The 14,574-nt window shown below is 36.8% G+C and overlaps 1 protein-coding gene across 12 annotated transcripts in view; it reads left to right on the forward strand.

The window, feature by feature from the left end:
- loco (locomotion defects) overlaps positions 1–14,574 on the forward strand; it is a 66,720-nt gene that overhangs the window by 49,693 nt on the left and 2,453 nt on the right. For 6 of the 12 annotated variants that reach the window (XM_053759868.2, XM_053759863.2, XM_053759865.2 and 3 more), the window contains exons 2-9: positions 5,143–5,235; positions 6,323–6,474; positions 7,449–7,638; positions 7,932–8,075; positions 8,393–8,533; positions 12,354–12,539; positions 12,927–13,172; positions 13,624–13,740. In XM_053759868.2, the coding sequence (XP_053615843.1) occupies positions 5,143–5,235; positions 6,323–6,474; positions 7,449–7,638; positions 7,932–8,075; positions 8,393–8,533; positions 12,354–12,539; positions 12,927–13,172; positions 13,624–13,740 (1,269 nt within the window). The remainder of the gene's footprint in view (positions 1–5,142; positions 5,236–6,322; positions 6,475–7,448; positions 7,639–7,931; positions 8,076–8,392; positions 8,534–12,353; positions 12,540–12,926; positions 13,173–13,623; positions 13,741–14,574) is intronic. The other 6 variants (XM_053759869.1, XM_053759864.1, XM_053759866.2 and 3 more) reach the window with 1 other exon arrangement.

Below are 14,574 nucleotides of genomic sequence, written 5' to 3' on the forward strand. Positions count from 1 at the left end.
ATACATGAAAATATAAAGGAAAAGTCAAAATCGCTGCTTTCCATCACCGCCGTCTGTTATTCATTCTTAGATATTATTTATATTTTTATCACCAGCCAGTGTCGAGACTGAATCGAGTTCTTTCCTTGAATCGCATAGCTCCCATTCATGAGGCAGGCGGGGTCAATTGTCATGACCTCGGGACGTCCCGCGTTTACCGCGCTATATGGAACGTTATAATCATAATCAATTATGTACGTTCAGGGTTATCTGGTGTTACTGGTACGTGAGTAGGAATACTTATCTTCTCTTCTCTTGATTCCGGGAAGGTGTCAACATCAAAATTCTCTCAAATGAATTCATTTATATTTATCAGTTGTTTTTGGAAGTATTTAAGAAACTAGTGGATGGTATCTTCATCGTCAATGCCTCTGCCACTATATATAGCCACATGGTAAAGATGCATTTGACATTATCATTTCATAGACACCAATAAGATGTTAAATTCGAGACGAATCTCCAATATAATACCCTTTCCCTGGATTGACCTTTACAATCAGCGCGGGAGGTGAAGCAGTTGGCACATTCTATGTTCCTATATAAGGCATTCATAATAAGCCAGTTTCTGTTCTGACTCGCAAACTGTGATAGATAAAGTGGTCTGATGCATGATTCTGGCCTTGCGTGTTTATGTGTCCTCACCTCCTCACCGCAGTAATCCGATTCCTGTCTGTATCATTGGCTTCCGTATTTTCTACTTTACATGCCTGATTTATTAAGATTTGTGCTGTTTCATGTCTTAGTCTACCAGTATGCGAAATTTCATCGAAATCCCTCCCTTAGGACATGACATACATTTACCATTTTTAACATTGGAAAGATTTATTTTATCTATTGCCTCTGATCCTTTGTAAATTTCAAGTCATCCTTTAGCAGTTTGACTTATCTAACATTTAAATCACAGATTCTAACTTTTGAAGTAATTTTCTGTGAAAATTTAACAGCAGCGACAATGTGCCCACTCGTCCAGACAAGTTTCTTTCTATCTCTTAGCAAAGCATTTTTCTACTTTTACTTCTTTACTTAACACAGTTCGGCATTCTTAGTTGTCAGACCGTTTGCTCGCGCTTCCCATGATAAAGAATTTCGTTCCTTTCTTATCTCGATGTTCCTCATATTCAGTAAGTGATGAGTCTGTTTGTTGTCTTAGAGCCTTTCTCTCCAAGCGTGTGTCCAACCAAACCACAAATATTTTAACTTTCTGCCTACAGCGGACTAGTCACGTGACATACTTTTCATGCATTTTATTTGTTACTCTTGTGGCATATTTGATTTTAATTTTGTCTAGAGAATAAAACCAATATCTTTACATATAAAGTATAGTTTCATAGCAATTTTAACTATAAAGCCTCCGTGTTCTCCCTGCTGTCCTACCTCAACTAGGAACTGTGCTTTGGAAGCCGGCAGTAGACTTAGTTTAAGTAATTTTCTGACGTCAATAAGTGATGTATATCATCCTAAATTGAATAAAGAATTTTGAATTTGAATTCAACTGCCCCACGTCCAGCACTATGGAAGTTCGAACGAGGCCAACGACGGATTCTCTTATTCATAAAAAAAGTAAGCTAATGTTTTGTCTCGTTCTGTCAATGAATTTTGTCATGTGCGATAAAGGCAGAACTATAATTAGCCGCAAGTGGTCTTTAACTTCGATATAAATAACAGGAAGAGCTATCAGCGTGGTCGAACACCGTTTGAAGAGCCATTCTGGCTCGACAAGAAGTACGGTTAGCAGTCCTGTTGCCGATACATGTGTTGTTCCTTGCTTGTTCGGTGTTGCACACCGTAATAGTGTAGATGTGACTTCATCGTCACCAAGTCCAGAGTTAGTGCGGTAGAATATCATTATGTATGTAGTGTGTATTGTATTTACTCCTGTTTTATGCGCAATACCACAAACCATGTATGTTATTTATATCTGTACGTTGATATTTGTCCTGACCTCGGGCTTCGCGATGTCACAGCCGCGGTTACAACTGGGAACACGCTATGATCTGAGATATAGAATAATAATGATCTCGGAAATGATGTTTCTAGTAAAAACTTGATAATAAATTAGTTCCGTTTGCAAAGCGGCATTTGCTTTATGAGACAGCGTAATTAATGTCTAATTGCATATCTTTCCCCGTAACTGAGATTCCCGTGGGAGCGTGTCTGTTCCCATGATCGGAACTACGATGTCTATCACGAACCTATTTACATTGTATCTGCAGTATTAATTAAACACTGCTTATTGTTTTAGTATGATACATTTCTTCTCAGTCCATAGTTTTTTAGAAAGTACAATAAAAATAATAATAACAATTTAGTCTAAAATATCACCCTGGTTTCATTCATTGGTCAGAACCCGGGTTAAAGGATCCCAGCACACTGGTTGCATTTCATATCTGAATAAACAGATATCATTATTCAAAAATCAAAGACCAGAGCGAATGTCAAAACCCCTTTAACTTTATAAGGCGCCATTTCTAGTACTTATATGTGCTAGGTTTATTAAAAAAGTAATAATAAAAAAAGCTTTATTTCGTTATCAATGTAATGTTACAAAAATGTTGTGCAGTCTTGTTTATTTAGCAAAAAAATGCTTGTGACAGGCAGAGCTAACTCCTTCTTAGCATTCGTTACAAAACACATAATATAACTTATATTAATATCTTATGCTAGAAACAAAAGTCGTTGTCATTTTTGCCACACTTTCGGCTAGTCATGTTAATAAAGGTTTTCCAGGCAAACAGTGTCCGTCAGCCAGCGGCGCCGCTCGTATCACTGAGCAAATACTGTGTCGCACTGCCTCCGGAATATTTCACAAAACAACAAACTTTTTTATATTTGTACATGAACACATGGAGATGAAATGTCGTTACCCATGCTCAAGTACAGTCAACAGCACATCAAGTTACCCAGCATGAAACTCTATGGCGCGCGGTAATAGCGACGAGTTTGCAATGAATTTGGGTAGATTGGTGTTCTGTACGTAAAGTTAAAAGTCAAAACCTTTCATCAGAAATTACACCTTCTTTGTGCGTGGTCCCGCCTTAGAATAGGACTACTCTATATCCTGCCGTGTATGTCGTACGAGGCGACTAAGGGACACCTTAATAGCTGTAATGCAACAATAGCATTCCCAAAGAGGGTTGACATCAAGCAGGCGGCTGGTTGCAAAATCATAGCCGAATTACCAAAATTTATTTTTTTTTTTCGTGAACCCTGGGCTTCGGGGCGTCACAGCTTCAAATGCAACTGAGAACACTCAGAGAAGAGAGAGAGAGAGAGTATTACGCTAGACAACTTGGGACTTGAGATATACGCCATTTTATATCTTCAAAACAATACAAAAAAAACTATGCCAGAACAGCGCTAGCTGTCGTTTTTAAATCGGTCAGACAGAGTCCTATTTCTCTGTTCCCAATTCCAGGAAATCTGCTGTTTTCCAGTTAACGAACTGAATCTTATTGGACTGGTTTAGTTTCGATCGTTATTATACAAGTTTTCCTGTGTTTGTCCCGTTTGATCCAGATTCAGGATATGTCATTCCATCACATTATTGGATATTTAAGGTCGCATTTTTATGAAGGCGCCATTTTTTCTTTGAGTATTTTTGATTAAAGTTTTAATAACATATCCCACTTATTTGGTTATTTTACTTAAAGTGCTTTTTAAGTGGACTTTAAGTAATTAAATATTAATTTTATTAATTAATGTAAATGTCAATTTCATATATTTTATTAACACAACTAAACATAATGACTAGTTGTAAACTGATATTAATTGTCATAATGTAATTTTCATTACTTACAAATAAGATTAGAATTTTATAAGTTGTATTAATTTCACCGCATAAAGATTCTCCCTTATTGCTATCACTTTAAAGTTCATAATGTCCTAACACTATCTCATCTCACGGCCCATTCATTACAAAGATAAGAAATCTTACATAATGTTAATGATTTTACTTGAATCGTCCGCTTTTGCTTTCATTGTTTTTTTTTTTTTTAGTTTGAACCGGGTTGAATGACCTTAGCTCTTAGGTTCAACCAATCAACGTTTTCATTTTTACCTCCACCTCAAGTCTTTATTAACTGATAAATGTTATTATACTTTAAATGATTTCTTTAATGATAGACTCGGATAGAATTTAGGGCTAGTATAAGTACATTATAATTCTTTTTTTGTTTTGGATTTGTAGTGGATAGCATGCTCCTCTTTATTTATTTATATTTGCACACCTATATTCGGTAAAACGTGTAGGTCTAATTCATTTTGACTATTTGTACTCATGTTTTTGGCAAATAAATGTTTTCTTTTCTTTTCTTTTTACAAGCAAAATAAATTTATGAAATTTGCTCGTAAAGTAATTTTATTTCTCATAATTGGCAATATTAAATTATTGTTTCCGAACGAAATAAGCCACTGAATATACCTTGATTCATTAAAAACAAACATGTTATTATCACTGAAAGGTTTTTTTATTAGCTATAACATCCCACTATATCCCACTGCTGGGCAAAAGCCTGGATTCACTTCCCACATGTCCCGTTCTTTGGTCTTCTCCACCTAATATTCGTTGAATGCCCTATAAAGAGTTTACATTTAGTTATTTATTTGATAGCCATTTAATGCCCCTTTAATGGATCGATCTTTTGCCAAATTCTGGAGTATTGAGCAAACATCTCCGTTCCTCCACCACGTTCTGCCTTGGACCATATTGCGTCATGTTTACATTTATATCCTAAACTAATATTACAAATTCGAAAATGTGTTAGGATGTATGTGTGTATGTTTATAACTCTTCCACGCAAAATCTACTGGACCGATTGTTATGAAATTTGGTACAAAGGTTGAATATAACCTGGAACAACACATATGGTACTTTTTATTACCGAAATTCCCACGGGAGCGACGCACGCTAGCAGTAAATAAATATGAATTTGAAGCTCCTGAAAGAAAACTTTGAAAAGTTTAAAATGGCTATAGGGACATTAAGCGGGAATTAATTTGTTACCATTTCTGCTAACTTTAATGTATTATTTTCAAAGTGAATCTAGTTTTACTTTTCCACTTGTGTTAATCAACTTTAATATATTCTTGTTTGTTTGTCTGCAGAGCGAACAGTCGTCGCCATTCCGTCGCTGGACGACGTCTGGCGGCGCTCACAGCTCGTACCGGCATCACGACCACCGCAACATGTATAACAAGGTGACTATACTTATTATATATTTGACGACCTCGGTGGCGCAGTGGTAAAGTGCTTGCCTCTGAACCGAGAGGTCCCGGGTTCGATCCCCGGTCGGGTCACGATGGAAAATGATCTTTTTCTGATTGGCCCGAGTATTGGATGTTTATCTATATATGTGTTTGTTATAAAATATAGTATCGTTGAGTTAGTATCCCATAACACAAGTCTCGAACTTACTTTGGGGCTAGCTCAATCTGTGTAATTTGTCCTAATATATTTATTTATTATTATATATTTATTTATATTTATTTATATTTATTTATACTTATTTATATTTATTTATACTTATTTATATTTATTTATACTGTATTAAGCCTAGGGACTTAACATCATCTCTTAACGCGATCCACTATACGACCTAAACTGAACTGCATTGCAAATTCCTACCATCAAGTTATTTTTTGTATGAATGCGATTTTAGGTTCTTAAACTGAAATGAATCGTTCCGTATTGGATTCGTTCTGTAAAAGTTAATGATAGGCCTGGTTTTTGTCCCACTAGTTGTCAAAAGCCTCATCTTTATTGTGGCAACAAATAGTGTTAATATTAACTTGAAACTCCGCATCCGCAAAGGATCTACTAAAGAAGGTACCATATATTATTACTTCGAATGTATAATGGTAATTTGTTACACCGACGTCTGTCTGTTAACCGAGTGGATCTAGGTTGGAACTCTACTCGTGCTACATGAGATATATGTATATCGTACCAAATACCACCACTTACACACACATCACTACTACCCCTTACACGTTTTTAATAGAGCACCACTTGCTTCCGGTGAAGGAAGACATCGTGAGGAAACCTGCACTTTACTTGATGATTTATCACCAATGGAAAACTCAATGACAAATCCATTAACATTACTCGGAATAAGTTGTGTTACTTTCCACATAACCCTCAGCTATGAGGAATATGACTATGAGAGAAAGGGATCCTAATTTCTGTTTTTATTTTTTTTTTGACGTGTCTTTTGTCTCTATCTATCTCGATTTATCTACCCTCGTCACATAGAAATGCTAATACCAGTTCTCGTTTGCTCCCCAGCAGCAGATGAGTGAAGGCACAGCTCCGTCGTCTGGCTCGTGTGGAGGAGTGGCGCGGTGGTCTTTGGGTCTGGAGCAGTTACTGGCTGACCCGGCAGGGGCCGCTGCCTTCTTGCATTTTCTGTCTAAGGAGTTCGCTGCGGAGAACATTAGGTAGGAAAGAATTAAACATTCAAATTATCCTCGTGAAACATCGACCAATACAGATCAATATTCGATATTTATCTTAGCGTGTCGAAACGGCGAATCATATTTTGTGAAGACAGATAAGACTACATCGATACACTACTTAACCGTGGCTGTGATGGAGTATCATGTAAAGAGCGTACAATATTTGATTATTGAAGCCCTAGATCGAATGGTAGCAAGACGATTTCTACTCATGCCACATGATTTCGAGTTTTTGAGTAGGTAGTTTTCATAGGCCATCACTTGCTCTCTTCTTATATACATTGTTTTTTTCTTTATCCAAGTAAGTATGTATAGCAGCGACTGTAATTATTTTTCTGTAATTACCATTCTATGGTAAGGCATGTTGAGCCGGAGTGTTTTAAGATTTTGTGTACCAGTTTACACGTGTTTTTACAAATAATCTTTTATCTTTTTTATCTTTCGTTTAAGGAATAGATCTAGAGGTAACCGGCACACATGTATAATGTTCAATTATTGTGTGTCTAATGCCTCTAGATGGCGGTAGTCATAAATGCGACTTGAAAAATTTGACACCAGTGTTGGAAATAACACATTAATCTTCAAGTTTACGCTGCTTAATCTTTAAAATATCAGGTTTATTTTTTACATTGAATCTGGGCTTCGGGACGTCACAACTGAGAAAGAAAGAAAACATACTAAATACCATTTCATCATTTGATTGTTTATGCAAGAGCATGACCTTGTTATACAGGAACAGGTGTACTTCATTTAATAGGTCTATATAGGAATAAAAACACGAAACTTAAGTACAGTCAACAGCACATAAAATTACCATGCATAAACCTCTATGTCATAGTAATAACGGCGAATTTGCAATGTATTTGTATTGGTTGATGCGCTGTTGAGAGTATTAATTTTGTGGAAATAAATAAACGATTTTGATTTCTTAAATTCGATAAAATCATAAATCCCAGATTCTGGTGGCTATGCGAGCAATACAGCACAACGGAGGACGCCTGCAGACGCGCGTCGCTCGCGAAGCAGATCTGGGACCGCCATCTTGGAGAACGAGCGGACGAGCCGGTCAACGTGGACGCAACAGCGAGGCGGGCCGTGGCTGCCAGGCTGGGCACTGAACCCGCGCCGCCTGATCTCTTCCAGCAGGTCAGATATCTATCGTCCGCGTTTTAGCCACAAATAGCAGTGCTTGCTTTGTTGTGTTCCGGTTTGAAGTGCGATAGAGACGAGTGTGACGATCCAACAACTAGGCATGTCGACGACCACGCGGTGTGAAGACGTTATTTTTAATTTTTTGTATACGTTTTGACCATGTACTTTATTATTTAATTTTCGAATGAGTTGATTTTGATTTGATTTAGTGTTTGTACAACAGACAGATCTTCAATATAATATGCAGAGTATGCATAAATAAATATACTAGTATCTCCCCGTCGCAGGCTCAGAAGCAGATCTTCAACGTGATGAAGTTCGACAGCTACCCGCGCTTCCTGCGCTCGGCGGAGCACGCGGAGTGCGCGCGCGCAGACCTGCGCGGGCTGCCGCTGCCCCACAGCGGTCGCGCGCACGACTCGCCCACCAAGGTACTGCGCGACGTCCCGGCTTCGCTCGGGTTCAATCAAAATTAATTTTACGCCTAAACCTTCCTCAGCAATTACACTATCTATTGATGAAAGCCGTCACAGTTTTAGTTACCTCGGAAATGGCTTGTTCAATTTTGACGAAATTTTATATGTATAATTCAATGGGTATCTGATTATAGGTGTTCACACAAGCGAAGCCGAGACTGGCCCTAGTTAATGATAAATAAAAATACCCCTCTAATATTTAACAGTTATTTTCAGTATATATCATCAGACGCTGCCATCAAGTCGGTATTAATAAAACATTTTGATTCCAGTTAAAGAAATCGGCCAGCAACGCATCAGAACGGCGACGCAGCGGCGGCGCGTCGTTGCTGCCGTGGAGACGCGCGCCGTCCAAGGACAGGCAGGCGACGCCCGACGCGCAGGCGCAGAACCAACCGCCGCCTGTCACTGATGTGAGTACCTACTCTCTCCGTGTTATAGAAGTGGCGAAGAAAACCAACGCGGCACATATGTTTACAAAATTAACTATGTGATACACACCATTGTGTGTGATATCCCAACTAGTATTATAAATGCGAAAGTACGTTTGTTTGTGACCTATTCACGCGTTACTACTCAATCAGTCTTCTTAAAAATTCGCATAATATGTAATTAAGAGTATTGAGAAGGACATAGATTCACAAGGAAAAAACTATTGTTAAATAAATAAATATATTAGGACAAATCACAGATTGAGCTAACCCCAAAGTAAGTTCGAGACTTGTGTTATGGGATACTAACTCAACGATACTATATTTTATAACATATACATATATAGATAAACATCCAAGACCCGGGCCAATCAGAAAAAGATCATTTTCCATCATGACCCGACCGGGGATCGAACCCGGGACCTCTCAGTTCAGTGGCAAGAACTTTACCACTGCGCCACCGAGGTCGTCGTTGTTCCCTTGAGATTTGCGAAAATCCTGTACTCTAATATAGGTGGCGCTAAATGCTATAATTTTACAAATAAAAAAAATTGCAATAAGAATACTAGATGGTGTTGTCTGTATTTTTAATACGAGGAAAAAACTGTTCACTGAACAAAAAACTGTCATTTAGGAATATAATAGAAATTATGTGTTCCATAGAATATGGTGATATAAATAGGTGACATATTCTGCCACAGTTGGTGTAGGAATGTCCAGTATTCAAATTACATTACGTATAAATATTATACATATTGAAACTCTTAATTTTATACATATTTGGTCAACTATTAATAATCATAAAGGAAAGTCCCATGTATTTCAATTATAATTGACTCTGGAATCCTTAATTTCATAAAAACATTTATTTAAGCCGGCGAAGCCGCGGGTAAACAGCTAGTTGTTTACAAAATTTTAATTAACTATACGATACACACTATACTTGACGTCGTTATTTAAGATAATCTGGTCAATGAACTATGCTTGAGTAATGTTCGCATTGAGTAGTTCGATAAAGTAATAGGCACGCACGCTTTTAACACGCATAAACCATTTTATTCCTTTATTGCCTATTATCACGAAATAAATTATGTACCGGACGGACCTACCGAAAAAAGAGAAGCCTACAACTGTAAAGAGTAGATGTGTTTGTTTTGCGTGGAGATAGTCGGGGAGATGAACAGTGACATTTGCCGCGAGTGAAGCCACGGGCAACGTCTACTATTCACATAAATAGAGCCCACGTTCATTGAAAAAATATTATTTTAACTAAGACAATGTATACATATAGGTATTTGGATTAACCAACTGACAATATAAAAATGTCGAGCAAATATTTTCTATCATTTTATTACGAGTAAACAATTTGACACACCTCTCTGCCTTTACTAAAACAATACGAACACAAATAAACATATGATTTGACACAGCCGTTTCACTATATTGCATCGTTGTGCCACGTCGACGACATAGTTTTTGTGGAAATATACAACACTATATCATTTGCTATCGTTGTGAAAATATTTGAGCGTATTTGTGCTATTTATACGGTACTATGTTTAGCTCACGACTGCGCTCTGTTGATCGTTTTATCGCTTAAAATAATAATATAAATATACAAGTTTATGTGTTCGTGATTTTGATAATATTTCTATTTTAATCGTGACATTATTTTTCTAAATAAGCAGCTATTTAATTTTATATTTTCCAATTTTGTTTTTCTTGTATGTACGTATGTCAATTAAGAGCCATTTCAGATAAAATCTGAATTTTCGTCCATGAGAATTATAATATTTTCTAGTGTTTCTCAGTGAGTAAACATCCATTTTGAGAAATTATTTTATTCAACCTACAGATGTATCCATTTTGAATACAAATTTCCTCACGAATTCCACTCGGGCACGATTCATTATTTATTATGATGATATACATTACGTAAAACGTCAAGAATTTACTTAAAACCAAGTCTACTGCCGACTTCCGAAGCGTAGGTGAAGGAGAAGTGGAGCAACAAACTTCACCGCAGCCTTCTCTCCAAAGACGTCAATTTTTGTTCAACATATTAGTTATAAAAAACTTATTTTTACTAATTATAATTCTATTACATATGGAAGTAAGTCCCTAGTACACAACCAACTTATAAATAATTCATATATATATATATATATATATATATATATATATGGAGATTTGTCAGCTGTCATATTCATCAGTAAGATAACAGCAATAGGAATTACTGGATATTTCTAGTTTGCAAATATTTATCAAATCCCTACATCTATATTAATTCGTGTTTTACGTATCTTTACAATTATATTACTGGAATTTTTTTAGACGATATCTTCATTTGTAGTCTATATTATATCTAAAATCTTTTCAGTCTTGTCTGTATTGATTTAGTGGAATATTTCCTGCCATTTATATTTTACGATTATTTACACGACTGTCTGAATAAAGAGTTATGTTTTCTGGGTTTATTTCCACCGTAATTCCTAAATGCACTGGTATATCTATAGATACTGTTGTGAGGCATCTGATGGATATTCCTGTAGTTAGATTCTTTTTTAATTAGTTATTTATCGGTGCAAAGAGAACAAAGATTGCGTCAGAATTTTTAAACATTTTTATCTGGCAATCCATCTTTGTCAATCTTGCTTCAATCTATTTGTGTATATTATCTAAGTATAATATTATCTAAGCTTGAGAGCTAACAAAATGTTATTGGCCGCTAATTGATATTTCTGCTTCATTTCTGAAGTGAGAATATAAAAATAAACAATTATTACCTTCAACATAGCTAAATATAACCTAAAACATTATGTCATGTTGTGTAATTTACGTTAAGATGAAAGACTTGTAGTTTTAAGTACTTGAGTTACTTTTCTTGTATTAATAAATAAATTAACATAAATGTCTAGAAGATTCCAGGTCTAATAGACGTGTAACTTAACGGTGCTTAACAGTGAACTATCATTAGTTTTTGTTAGAATGTTATGTCAGTCAGTCTATTACATATTGATGTGTTATGTTGAATATTGTCTAAACTCCATTTTTTTTTACATATCTTATTATGTAAACAGTCTTACCATGTCATTTTATGATTTTGTAGCAATAAAAACTGAAATAGACTTTTAAAATAATCGTTTTTTTTAAAGTCTATTTGAAAAATTGCTTTTAAAAAAATTATATATTCTGAAGTAAAACATTTATTAACCGCTAATAAACCGCTTTTACTTTAGAATATATAAGTGTGAACTAATATTTAATTTATATTCAACAAAATTAAATTATAAGTACTGTGAACTTTGTTTTCATGTTTAGGACTCGTGAGAAAACGGTGTGTAGTAATTGCGGAAATTTCCTTTTTTGAATTAGTTGAACAAGATGTTTTTATCGTTTCACTAAGTTAGATGGGGATGGACACAATATCATTAGTTTTTATTAAAATTATTAAAAAAATATTGTATGTTTTAATAATTTTCCCAATATAGCAAAATTATTGCTTAGTTGTTTCAGTCAATGTAAAGAACACAAAAATTACATTTAATCCTTTGTAGGGTAGTAGGTATATTCATTATTATTTGCCTTTAAATCTTATCTTTCACAAATAAGATTCAATTTCTGATGGCAATACATCTACAACAAGGATTAGCCTGGGTCTTGGATGTTTATCGAGTTGGTATCCCATAACACAAGTCTCGAACTTACTTCGAGAAATATTCAAACTGTGTGATTTGTCTTTGTGTGAGTTGTTTTGTTTATTTTAAAACTCTTGGCCTCAAATGTCATTGTTTCCTTCCAGGTGGTGAAATCCTCACAAATCAACCACGGTCAATGCTCCCTCTGCCGCGTGGTGCTGCCAGATGGCGCCACATCCGTTGTGGGCGTGGACGAGAATGTAACGGTGAAGAGGATGGTGGACAAACTGCTGGTCAGGAGGAATCTGGTGTGCGCCAACTACGACGTGCTGCTAAAGGATTGCGCTCAGGTATGTCATCTCATCCCAACTTATATTATAAGTATGTTTGTTAACTCAACATCAACATAACCAATCCAGAAATTTCTCACACATATAGTTAAGGGTATGGAGAAGGATATAGGCTAATTTTCATTCCGGAAAAAGTTAAATTTCCCAGGTTGAGAAAGAAACTGTAATTATCACAATTCTCTAAGAATTATTATATTATTAGCGACCCGGTCACGCGCGGTTTAATAGGCTTTTTTGTATGTATAAATGTTCGTTAAACATTAGTGAAAAGGGTGAAAAACATTAGTGATTAGTGTTCAATAGAAAAAAGCTCAAAAACAGGCAGACTAAGCGGGCTTTGTTTTATATTATGTAGTGGTATGATAATAATATCATGATATATTTCAGGGTGAAACCCCCACAATAAATCTCACGGCACCATCTACAGTCCTCGGCGGACGTGAAGCGCTAGTGGAGCGCTGTGCAGTCGTCAGAGTGGAGCTCAACGGCCGCAGCGTCTGTGTGCGATGTCGCGCCGCCAGGAAACTGAGGCATGTGCTGCCCACTGTACTGAAGAAGTACGTGCAGGCGGCTAATGTTCAGAGACGGGTGCTGAAGGATGGCTTTGACGTCAGTCTGGATACTTTAATGCAGGTAGGCGTTTGTTAATATGTGTTTTTCGCGGTTTCTCGAGCTTTTTGATAGGTTTCTCGGGATTTCTCAAATGAACAGTTTTATTAAAAACGGCGGGAGTGTAACTGAGACATGCAACCTGTTTTCAAAGATTTTCTTTTTTACACGACTGTCCAAAAATAGGAATTTTTTTTCAGGGTTTGTGTTAACATATATAACATTATATATTATTAGAAAAAACATTGTAAGAAACAATAATGGTAAGCCCTTCTAGCATGATAGGGACCAACACTGTTCAAATGAGTTTCTTTCGGCATTTCTTCTCAGTAGTGACCGTTCCCAAATGCCAGTAGTTTGTAGCTTCTGAGAAATTACTATTTAATGGACTGCCTGTCAAAGTCTAATTTCTGGATAAATGATTTGAATTTGACATAATGAATATTTTACCAATAATATTTGTTTTTATCTGTAGGATCTAGACGGGTCCCGGCTGCAGATAGCGCTGGCGGCGGGCGACGAGCGGGACTCCGACGCGGACTCCCTCAGCGACCTGGCGCTCCGCCCCGACGATCTGCACGACGACGAACAGGTATTGGGTTTTTTTTTTCTCTTCTCACATGCCTAGTATAAAAAGATGTCCCCCTGTTGCGTCGATCTATCTATGGGTGAATTTCACGAGCGCTTTGAACTCCGCCGCGGGCTCTCATTAGTGTTTATTAAATTATACCAAACAGAGTGATCAATTTCGTTATCCTATTTTATAAATAAGTAAAGTACTGGTACAATGTTAAATTTATACGTGTTTAATAAAAAAAAATCTTTATTTAAAAAAAATGTCGGACACTAATGAAACGCTACACGCCGCATTCAAACGCTTGTGAAATTCACCCCTATATGAATGCGACTTTGCTACTTATTCTCTCGTGTTGTCGACTTGATCTAGCTTGGAATCTGAGTTCATGTAGATTTATTACCCGTGCAAGCTTGATGACGCGTGCGGTTCGCTTTTGTTTTAGCAGAGGGGTAAGCCTTTGGCCTTTCCATTTCAGTAGTACTCAATACCCCATTGTCATACAAGCCCCATATATTTTTTGTTTTTGACACATGGAATAAGTATCTAATTTAATGCAACTACCTGGATGCGAGTGGCAGAGGACCATAGGAGGCCTATACCCGGCAGTGGGTTGATGGGAATCAAAATGATGATTTCCGGCACCGTATGGTTTTAGTGGGTTCTAGTCCTACACACCTGTCCGGCCTCCCGCGGCCGGATGGACGAGACGTGGGTCTTTCCACACGAAAAAAAGGCGTCCCGTGGTCTTACGACCAGGGATGCCGACGACCGTGTGAAGTGGAGGCGAAAAAGTAGAAAAGCGTACCTTGGGCTAATACGCTCAACGGCTGAGAAGAAGGAGAGAGAGAG

Source organism: Plodia interpunctella, chromosome 19, assembly GCF_027563975.2.
Source record: "Plodia interpunctella isolate USDA-ARS_2022_Savannah chromosome 19, ilPloInte3.2, whole genome shotgun sequence".
NCBI lineage: Eukaryota > Metazoa > Arthropoda > Insecta > Lepidoptera > Pyralidae > Plodia > Plodia interpunctella.